The sequence below is a fragment of the Triticum urartu genome, chromosome 7A (assembly GCF_056163025.1).
Source record: "Triticum urartu cultivar PI428250 chromosome 7A, HENAU_Tu73, whole genome shotgun sequence".
Lineage (NCBI taxonomy): Eukaryota > Viridiplantae > Streptophyta > Magnoliopsida > Poales > Poaceae > Triticum > Triticum urartu.
The window spans coordinates 718090281-718101140 of NC_141879.1; the positions used below are offsets into that span (position 1 = coordinate 718090281).

The window sequence follows — 10860 nt, forward strand, 5'->3', positions numbered from 1 at the left end:
GTTAAATCAGGAAGAAAGCAATATCCATGTTGATAAAAGGGTTGCCAAGGGGTTTGCTAAGTGGTTTAAGAATCATGTGGGATCTTTAGCCACATGTTTTATGTTTTCTGTGTTATTCGCCAATTGTTAAATACCATTGTTTGCTAAATGGTTTATTTGTGCAGATTGGAAAGTTGCATGAGGAGAACAAGGTCAGTGATGATCTATTTGCTTTAGCATGCTTACCAGATAAGCGAGTGAGAGTGTATTCAACATGCATTGCTGACGGTGTCCGGTACCGCACCGTTGACCGCGAGGAAAAAAGGAAGACACAGAATAGTGGAATCGTCACTGAGGGGTCACATGATCGTTAGATCATTGACTTCTATGGTCAGTTGAGAAGCATCATAGAGTTGCAGTACAACTCTAGTGGAGGCATCCATCGCTCGGTTGTCTTATTTCGTTGTGACTGGTTTGAGCTTGGTAGCAAGAAGAAGAGAGACTCTTCTGTCAAATATGATGGCCACTTCAAAAGCATCAACACTGCAAGGTGCTGGTATAAGAGTGATCCCTTTATTCTAACAACACAAGCAACAATGGTGTTTTATCTGCCAGACACTCTTTTGCACGGAAAATGGCGAGTTGTGCAAAACTTTGAGCACAGACACATGTGGAGTGTGACTGAAACAGAAGTGGAAAAGGGCCCCGGTGATGGTGGACTAACATACCAAGATGATGACTCTACGGAAGTTCCGTTGCAAGCTGATGATGACTCTATGGAAGTTCCGGTGCAAAGCAGAGTGCGAAGGGACCGGGAACGTGTGATTGTTGGTGCTGCAACAGTTGAAGGAATCAAGAAAAGAAGAAAGGTGGTAGCGGATGGACATGAGAGCGAGGATGAGGAAAACCGGACTAATCATACTATGCTGCAATATTGTAGTGATGATGAGGAAAACAGGAGTGGGCATAGAGTCCCTTGTTTTCGTATCGACGACGATGAGTAGCGAATGGACCGGCAAAGGTCAATACTATTACTTAATGTTCTTTGTTTTGGTATCTATGGGACTGGTGACCTGATGTGATCAATCTTCTCTCCAGGTAGAAAAATCCTTGAAGATTCTAGGAGCAAAATGATGATCCTGATGGTTGTAGCAAGATGATGATCCTGATGGTTGTAGCAAAATGATGATCCTGATGGCTGTAGCAATAGTGATGTAGTTATTCTGATTCACAATGCTTTAAGATTCCAGCAGCAAAATTGAGATGTTATGCTTGCTGTTTTGAACTGAATTGAGATGTTATTGTAGCTGTTATGCTTGCTGTCAAAATGTTGTCTTGTAATGCAAAAGATTGCAAAATGATCATACAGAAGATTTTTTGAACATCTTTAGTTCAAGTTTTGGTCAGAATGTTGTCTTGTAGTTGTTGTGATCATTTAGTAGTTGTTGTGATCATCTTGTAGTTGTTTTGGTTAGAATGTTGTCTTATAGATGCTATTTTAACTGAATTTTGGTCAGAACTGAAGATGCTATTTTAACTGAATTTTGCTTCAACTGAACCCATTTCATTGTGAGCAAAAAAATATGCGCCAGCAGGGACTCGAACCCATGACCGTGCACTTGTTTCACTATGTTTCTACCACTAGGCTAGGACGAGGCTATTAGTCTTCCACTCTATGCCAACCTTTTTGAATATATCAAACTAGTCAAGTATCAAGCACACACCTCACTGACAAGTGGGCCACTCGACCCACTCGCTGACAAGTGGGCCATTTTGCTATTGTACCCAAGCTACCAAAAATATGCGCATGGCCAAAAAATATGCGCGTGCGGGGGCTCGAACCCACGACCGTGCGCTTATTTCACTGTGTTTCGACCACTGGGCTAGGAAGAGGCTGTTGGTTTTGTAATATATGCCCACCCTTTTTAATATATCAAACCAGTCATGTAGCAAACACCGAACTCGCTGATAAGTGGACCCGCTCCCTCTCTTTTCCCCACTTCTCTTCACCACTCGACCCGCTCCTCCTCTCCATCGACGGCGCCGCCCACCGCTGCTGGCTCCTTCCTCTCCCACCGTCGGCCTCCCCACCGCCGCCGGCTCCTTCCTCTCCCACCGCTGCCGGCTCCTTCCTCTCCCACCGCCGGCCTCCCCACCGTCGCCGGCTCCTTCCTCTCCCATCGCTGCCGACTCCTTCCTCTCCCACCGCCGCCGACTCCTTCCTCTCTCTCTCCTTCCTGGTTGGATTAGTTTTCTGCTACTGGTTAGATTAGGGTTCTTGCCGTCGCCTAGATTGGATTAGATTAGATAGGGCTTGGATTATATTAGGGTTTGATTTGGTTAGGGTTTGATTGGGACTGCATTAGATTAGATTAGGGTTTGATTATATTAGGGTTTGATTAGTGGGAATTGATTCAGTTAAGGATTATGCTGTCAAGTATGCTTTGTGCCTTTTGATAAGAGTGGGAAGTATGCTGTCAAGGATTATTCAGTTAAGGATTTTTCAATTAAGGGCTCTTGTCAAGTATTCAGTTAAGGATTCAGTTAAGGAATTAGATAAGTACAGATGTATGAGACACTTGGTATGAGCTGTAGAATGTTCTGTGCCATTTGATATGCAGCAAGTATGAGCATTATGAGGCAGTGAGACACTAGTGTGTTCTAATTTGTTTTTCTTTTTGTAATGTTTTACCCGAGTGGCTAAGCACTGCTATGTAGGTGTACAAATACAATGTGATCATGCTAAGCACTGCTATGTTGGTGCTTATGTTCTGATGTGTACAAATACAATTTTATCTAGGTGTTTGCACTGCTAAGATTTTCTTGGTCTCTTGTTTTTTCTGTTTTGATGTTATATTCATAGAAGTTTGCATATGTGTGCATCATGTAATGTGATCATGCTAGCTCAAATGATCATAATCTATTGATGATGCATGAAGTATTTCCTGCTATAATTTTCTTCAGTCACACTGTTGTTTTGCTGTGCTTGATAAACCTGAGACTTCTTTCTACTGTAATATTGAAACTGTTGTTTTGCTATACACTATTGGTCCATTTATAATAGATATGGTTCTGGTCAATTTATAGTAGATATGGTTCTGGTCAATTTATATTGCTGTGTTCTGGTCAATTTATAGTAGATTTTAGTGTTGTTGCTGTTGGTGGTCACCTGATGATGTTGTTGTTGCTATTGATGTTGATGTGCTTGTTTTAGTGTTAGTTTACTATGCTATTGATGTTGATGTGCTTGTTTAATTTACAGTGCTGCTTTTCAGATAAGTGAGATGGCTGGCTTGGAAGGTTTTGAGTTCTTCGAGATCGTAATTGAGGAATCTTGTAGTAGGCAGGTATGTTTATCATCACTCTGCTGTCTAGTGCTTGATTGCCACAATTAACCATTGCTTGACCCTCGCTGCAGAGGCTGCCTGACAAGTTTGCGAAGAAGCTCGTCGGCCGTGAGCCCCACAAAGTGAAGCTGCGGGAGGCCGGCAGCGGGCTTCACAGGCTGTGGGACGTGTTGGTGGTGTTCGATGGTGAAGGCCACATGTACCTAGGGCCCGGCTGGGAGCATTTCGCCCGCGCCCATGAGCTACAGCTCGGGTACTTCCTTGTCTTCCGCTACGACGGCGACGCCATGTTCACCGTGAAGATGTTCGACAACACCATGTGCCGCATGTACTACCAGCACGACGACAATGCCAGTAAGCTCTCTGCCTCTCTTCTTCATGTCCTTTTGGCTTCCTCTACCAGCACAACGACAACACCATGTTCACACTTTGTTGCATTTGGCCAGGCAATGGGAGCAGCAGCGGGGATGACGAGGAGCGGAGCGGGGATGACGAGGAGCAGAGTGGGCAAGAAGAGGAGCAGAGTGGGGATGACGACCTTGCTATGGTGGTGGCTGACGACGACCTTGCTATGGTGGTGGCTGACGACGACCCTGCTATGGTGGTGGCTGACGACGACCTCACGATTGTGATGTCTGACGCTGACCTCGCGATGGTGGTGCCTAACGATGACCTCGCGATGGTAGTGGCGCCGGAGATTCCACAGCTGGGCGACAGGACCATGCCAATTGTGGTAGAGGAGTACATCCGCATTGGGATTCGCCACTCTGAGCGCATCAGGTTGATGAAGGAGAAGAAGGAGGAGTGAATATGTTAAGAAAATGAAGTGGCAATGTTAAGCATGTTAGGTTCAAGCTTGTTAGTGTCATCTGAACATGTCAATGTTAAGTATGTCAGGTTTAATTTTGTGCATGCTCATGGATGCTGTATGACAGTGTCATCTAAACATGTCAATTTCTTAACAATGAATATTTAGTTTGGTAATTGATGGGAATTGAAATTTTTTATGCATGCTCATGGATGAAAGATAAAATTATGGGTTTTTGTGCATGCTCATGTATGAAACAATATAAGTTTCATTTTTTGAATGCTAAAAACATGGCTCAAACCCTAGCCACGGACGACTGCCGTGACGAAATCCGCCGGTTTTTGAAAACACTGTAAAAAAATCAAAAACCGTTTTTCATTTTTTGAATGCTAAATACATGCGTTTTTTCGTGAAGCGGCTACAAGGTAGGCATTTCATCAAAGAATTGACAACAGATTTGCATGGCTCAAACCCTAGCCACGGACGGCCGCCGCGACGAAATCGGCCGGTTTTTGAAAACACCGTAAAAATTTCAAAAAAAAAATCAAAAAATGGGAGACCTCCGCGTCACATCATCAAATGTGGCCTACCAACTAGCAAAAATACTAAACTTGCAATACGGATGTTTTCTTGAAAAAGTGTTCTAAAAAATGACCTACCATGAACGAAGATTCATGGCTTCCAAGCCAAACTAGCAATGATATGGCCGCATCTAATGAATAGTTTCTGATAATATGCCCAAATTTGGCGCATGCCTCCGTCTTGTGATGGAAAACAATGTTGCCAAAGCGAGGTTCCAACTTGTTTAACAAGAAAAACCATTTTTCATGTTTTGAATGCTAAAGACATGCGTTTTTCGTGAAGCGGCTACTAGGAGGGTCACCCCAAACGGCGCCATTCCATGTCTATCTCAAAGTAGACCCTATTTTACGGACGGTCGCCAAAAAGCATGCATTCCCGACCCTCGTAGCTACTCCCGGCAATTCAGACCACCTTCGGCCGATTTAGCTGGAACCGGCTGGAATTTGCACTGCGGGTCCTCCATAGCTTGCCCGTTATTTTTGCCAAAAATGCTTTTTAGCTTCACAGGTAGGCATTTCATTACAGAATCGACAACAGATTGACAGGGCTCAACCCCTAGCCACGGACGGCCGCCGCGACGAAATCGGCCGGTTTTTTAAAACACCGTAAAAAATTAAAAAAATCAAAAAAATGGGAGACCTCCGCGTCACATCATCAAATGTGGCCTACCAACTAGCAAAAATACTAAACTTGCAATACAGATGTTTTCTTGAGCTACTCGGTATGATTTTAACCATGATTTCTACAAAGTTTACAAAAAAACCTATTTTTTCTGCCTCAAAACCTCTAAAAACGGGTGAAAATTTCCCTCCCACCCCACCAAAATTTCCCTTCTAGCACCAAATTTTCCCTCCCACCCCACCAAAATTTCCCACCACTTCTCTCCCACTACCATGCGGGACCCACCACCCCTCTCCCACTAAACACGCGGGATCCATCCCCACTCCCACTCCCCAAAATTTCCCCATTCCATTCCCCTCCCCTCTCCCCGACGAACCCTGGCTCCCTCCCCTGCCGCCCCACCGCGCCGCGCCGCCCCACTCCCTCCCCTGCTCCGCGCCACCCCGCCGCCCACTCCCTCCCCTGCTCCGCGCCGCCCCACCCCCACTCCCTCCCTTGCTCCGTGCCGCCACGCCGCTGCACCGCCCGCCGCGCCGCGTCGCGCTGTCCTCCCTAACGACGAATCCCCTTCCCTCGATGGCTACATAGCCCGCATCATCGACGGTGATGGCGGCTACATCGACTACATCGACGAAGACGAATCCCCCCTCCCCTCTCCCCTCCGTGACGGCGGCTTCATCGACGACATCTACGGCTACATCGACCGCCCCGGCTATGACTACGTCGACGACGGTGACTACATCATCTACATCATCGACGATCAACGACGACAGGTACGTTCCCCTCTCCCCTCGATGTTTAGATCTTCTAGGGTTCGGTAGATCTCCCTCATGGGTTCTCCTAGGGTTCATGGGGATGGATCGACGGGGGTTAGGGTTAGGATTCATGGGGTTAGGGTTTGGGTATACGTTGCTCTCTGTTTCATGGGGTAGGATCGATGGGGATTCATGAGGATGATCTCCCTCTAGTTCATGGGGTTAGGGTTCATGGGGGTTTGAGTGCATAATTTCAATAGTATCAGAATGTGCTGATCGTTCACCGTTGTCGTTTCTGTGGCATCTGTGATGTGTTCCTTCTGCCCATGGTTGTCAGTGTCTACTACTGAAATGTTCATGGTTCACCGTTGTCGTTTCTGTGGCATCTGTGATCTAAATTTCCTCCCTATGCATGATTTCAATTGTTGTTAAGAGTATGTGCATGTTCTCAAGGGTTTTCATGAAGAATGCATAGTTTTGACTGTGCAACATGGGTTAGCCTACATAAAGCCACTTACTTGCAATTGTTGTTGGTCTATATGGGTTGATATACCAAATCATGCATGCTTATGAGAATGTCCATAATTCTTTTTTCTGTTCCATTCTTATGAGAATGTGCTACTGCACATTGATTATGATGAGTAATCTGATTTTGTATGGGGTTTGATTCACGGGGTTAGGGTTTTGTGGGGAGGTGGTTCTTTATTCTAGATTTTGTATGCTCTATTTTGATTGTGCATCCCTGTCAATGACTCTGACATGGCCTGTGGCTTGATATTATTCTAGATTGTTGCTTGCTGTTTTGCGTTGTCATGTGGATGCCATGTGGCAGCTCATGCATGGCCTTGTTTGTCCTGCAGGTCATTGAGCAGCATCAGGAGGAGGAGCTCAAGCACGGCTACCACGACGCACCACCACAAAAGCAGGTTATTGTCCATCTCCATCTCCCTCTCCCTCTGCTGCCAATCCTGTTATTTGTTCTTGATTATGGTCACCACTAAATCTAAAGCTCTGTAGTTGTTGTTCCCATGCTATCTACGGTTTGTAGGTTCCCATTCATGTTTTGTTTCTATCATGTGAGCTCCTGCCATGCTTTGGTTTACATATGGATGATCTAGTTCCATAGCTATGTTCCTGGGTTTGCTAAATTGGTCAGTGGCAGTGCTAATCTCTCATTGCTTCCTATGGGACTCTGTTGTTCATATAGAAAGCTTCCTGCTCACTGTACTACTAGAGTAGTTCATGTAGGTGTGATATATGCTCTCTGGGTTGGTCTAGTTAATTCATGGTGTTCATTACTAAATGATTTAGTCCATCTGCCATTTCTGTGAGCTTTATTCTATTGATTGGCTAGTTGTGTTAGTTTGTTACTTTGTGCTACTTTTATGTAATGACACCAATTAACTTAGTTGAGTTATGTACATTGCTACCCCCTGCTTTATGTAGTCAAGATTTTAAGGGATGCTTCATATCTTTCATATGTACATGCATGCTTGTTTAGTGCAATTACATGGTTGCTTAATTAATTTAACTACATCACTATATTGTTGATCCAGCAAGTTTGCCTCACATGTATTATTACTAATGCATTGCTACACCTGTGTGTGCATGCTGGTTCAAGTGCTTTCCTTTATTGATACAAGTGCATCATTCTACTTTGTCTCTGTTATATCACATTCTTGTTTATTCTATTTTGCAAGCTATTATAGAAACGTACCAACCACCTCAAGATCATCCATGGCAAGGATGACAAGGTCAAACATGAGGCCAACCGTTGGTATGCAACTTGCTCCTTGTGGTTATACTGTTAGTTTCATAAAATCTGTGTCTTAATATGCTAAGTGAAATATATTGCTGCAATCTGAATAAGCTGGCTTAATTGTGCCTGTGTGCTGTTAGTCTTCCTTACCTGAATAACTAGGATTAAATGATAATAACATTTCATAAGATATGTTTGGCTGTCTGTCCATGCATTCCAAACATTCACCTAATAGTTATGTTTCCTTTATCATGCAAAGAAGAGCCTCTCACCGAGTACGAGAAGGTTAGGGCTAGAAATATCATGAGGAACAATCGGATGTTCCAGTCCCTTGGCATCGGTGCAATAGCATCTATGATTAGGAAAACAAATGGTGTACAAGAAGGTAGAAGTGATGAGGTTCAAGAAGGTAGTGGAGTTATCAATGATGACCCAGAGTACAATCCTAAGGAGGATGAAGTTATTGATGGAGAGGAAGTGGATGATGTTGTAGTGAACAAGAATGTTAAGGCGCAAACTCTGTCTTGCTTGGAGGTCTGGGGTTATTTTATGCTATGTTATTCCTTGTGCTCACATATTTCTCTTGTGATATAATGCTTTTTTCCGTGCTGTTTATACGAGGCACTGAAGGAATCTAGGACGAAGAGGCCTGGTGTTAAGAACACAGTCAGCAAGAAGAAGAAGAGCTCAGAAACATCTACTGCAATGCCTCCAGGAAGGGTGATGGCCCCAGCTCCAAGACAAAAAAAGAGGATCCTGGAACCTGATGAACATGCCCTTGATAGAGTCACAAGGCAGAAAGCAAAGATGGCGACTGCGACGGACCATCAGGAAAGTCTGCTGCGCATGGACTCTGAGACCTCGGTGCAAATGGGTGATGAGTTGCCGCCCATGGATGAAGGAACCACTCTCAACATGGATGGAAGTGGCACCGTCTGCCTAGATGAAGGAGGAACCATCTGCATTGATGAAGCAGGCACTGTCCACATAGACCTCAGCCCTGTTGCACCTTCTATTGACAGGAATGATGTCATCAATGAAGAAGAACAGCAGCTTGTGCTTCAATCAGGCAAGTTGACCTTTGCAATGCTATCTTTTACTAGTGCATTTTCCAAATGGAATGATCATGTATGCTTTTTTCAATTCCTGCATTTGTCGATTTCTATTCTAATTTATGAGTTCAATTTCATTTTCAGATGCAATGACTACCAAGACTAGACTTAGAAAGGGCAAAGGGCTAGAGAGGATCACCAAGTCGCTTGGTAGCAAGGTGCCTATCCAAATTGCCGAAGGGATGAAGCGTCCAGAGAAGCCTCTCCAGTCAGCAAAGCTTGCTTCTGAGTGTGGACTCATTGCAAGAAGCCATCTTCCGGTTCTTCCTCACTTCAAGCTATACAAAAAAATGCTAGTCTATTGGAGAACTACGTTGGGAAAGTTGCTGTAAGCTACTTGTTGTTGGGGAACGTAGCAGAAATTCAAAATTTTCCTACGTGTCACCAAGATCTATCTATGGAGAGACTAGCAATGAGGGGAAGGAGAGTGCATCTACATACCCTTGTAGATTGCTAAGCGGAAGCGTTCAAGAGAACGGGGTTGATGGAGTCGTACTCGTCGTGATCCAAATCACCGATGATCCTAGCGCCGAACAGACGGCACCTCCGCGTTCAACACACGTATGGAGCAGCGACGTCTCCTCCTTCTTGATCCAGCAAGGGGGGAGGAGAGGTTGATGGAGATCCAGCAGCACGACGGCGTGGTGGTGGAAGTAGCGGGATTCCAACAGGGCTTCGCCAAGCGCTGCGGGAAGAGGGAGATGTGTCACGAGAGGGAGAGGGAGGCGCCAGGCCTTAGATGGTGCTGCCCTCCCTTTCCCCCACTATATATAGGGCCAAGGGAGAGGGGGGGCGCAGCCTTGGCCCCTCCTCCAAGGAAGGGTGCGGCCAAGGGAGGAGTCCCTCCTCCCCAAGGCACCTCGGAGGTGCCTTCCCCCTTTAGGACTCTTCCTTTCCCCTTCTCTTGGCGCATGGGCCTCTTGGGGCTGGTGCCCTTGGCCCATATAGGCCAAGGCGCACCCCCTACAGCCCATGTGGCCCCCGGGGCAGGTGGCCCCACCCGGTGGACCCCCCGGGACCCTTCCGGTGGTCCCGGTACAATACTAGTGACCCCGAAACTTGTCCCGATGGCCGAAATAGCACTTCCTATATATAATTCTTTACCTCCGGACCATTCCGGAACTCCTCGTGATGTCCGGGATCTCATCCGGGACTCCGAACAACATTCGGGTTACTGCATACTAATATCTCTATAACCCTAGCGTCACCGAACCTTAAGTGTGTAGACCCTACGGGTTCGGGAAGCATGCAGACATGACTGAGATGTTCTCCGGTCAATAACCAACAGCGGGATCTGGATACCCATGTTGGTTCCCACATGTTCCACGATGATCTCATCGGATGAACCACGATGTCGAGGATTCGATCAATCCCGTATACAATTTCCTTTGTCTATCGGTACGATACTTGCCCGAGATTCGATCGTCGGTATATCGATACCTTGTTCAATCTCGTTACCGGCAAATATCTTTACTCGTTCCGTAACACATCATCCCGTGATCAACTCCTTGATCACATTGTGCACATTATGATGATGTCCTACCGAGTGGGCCCAGAGATACCTCTCCGTCACACGGAGTGACAAATCCCAGTCTCGATTCGCGCCAACCCAACAGACACTTTCGGAGATACCCATAGTGCACCTTTATAGTCACCCAGTTATGTTGTGATGTTTGGCACACCCAAAGTATTCCTACGGTATCCGGGAGTTTCACAATCTCATGGTCTAAGGAAATGATACTTGACATTAGAAAAGCTTTAGCATACGAACTACACGATCTAGTGTTATGCTTAGGATTGGGTCTTGTCCATCACATCATTCTCCTAATGATGTGATCCCGTTATCAACGACATCCAATGTCCATGGTCAGGAAACCGTAACCATCTATTGATCAAC

At 45.7% G+C, this 10860-nt stretch overlaps 1 protein-coding gene across 1 annotated transcript; it reads left to right on the forward strand.

The window, feature by feature from the left end:
• The first annotated feature begins 3233 nt into the window (after positions 1 to 3233).
• LOC147962142 (uncharacterized) lies at positions 3234 to 4134 on the forward strand. The gene is made up of 3 exons (XM_087537233.1): positions 3234 to 3326; positions 3398 to 3680; positions 3773 to 4134. Exons 1-3 carry the CDS (start codon positions 3264 to 3266, stop codon positions 4132 to 4134), a joined length of 708 nt encoding a protein of 235 aa, XP_087393359.1. The 5' UTR covers positions 3234 to 3263.
• The last annotated feature ends 6726 nt before the right edge of the window (positions 4135 to 10860 follow it).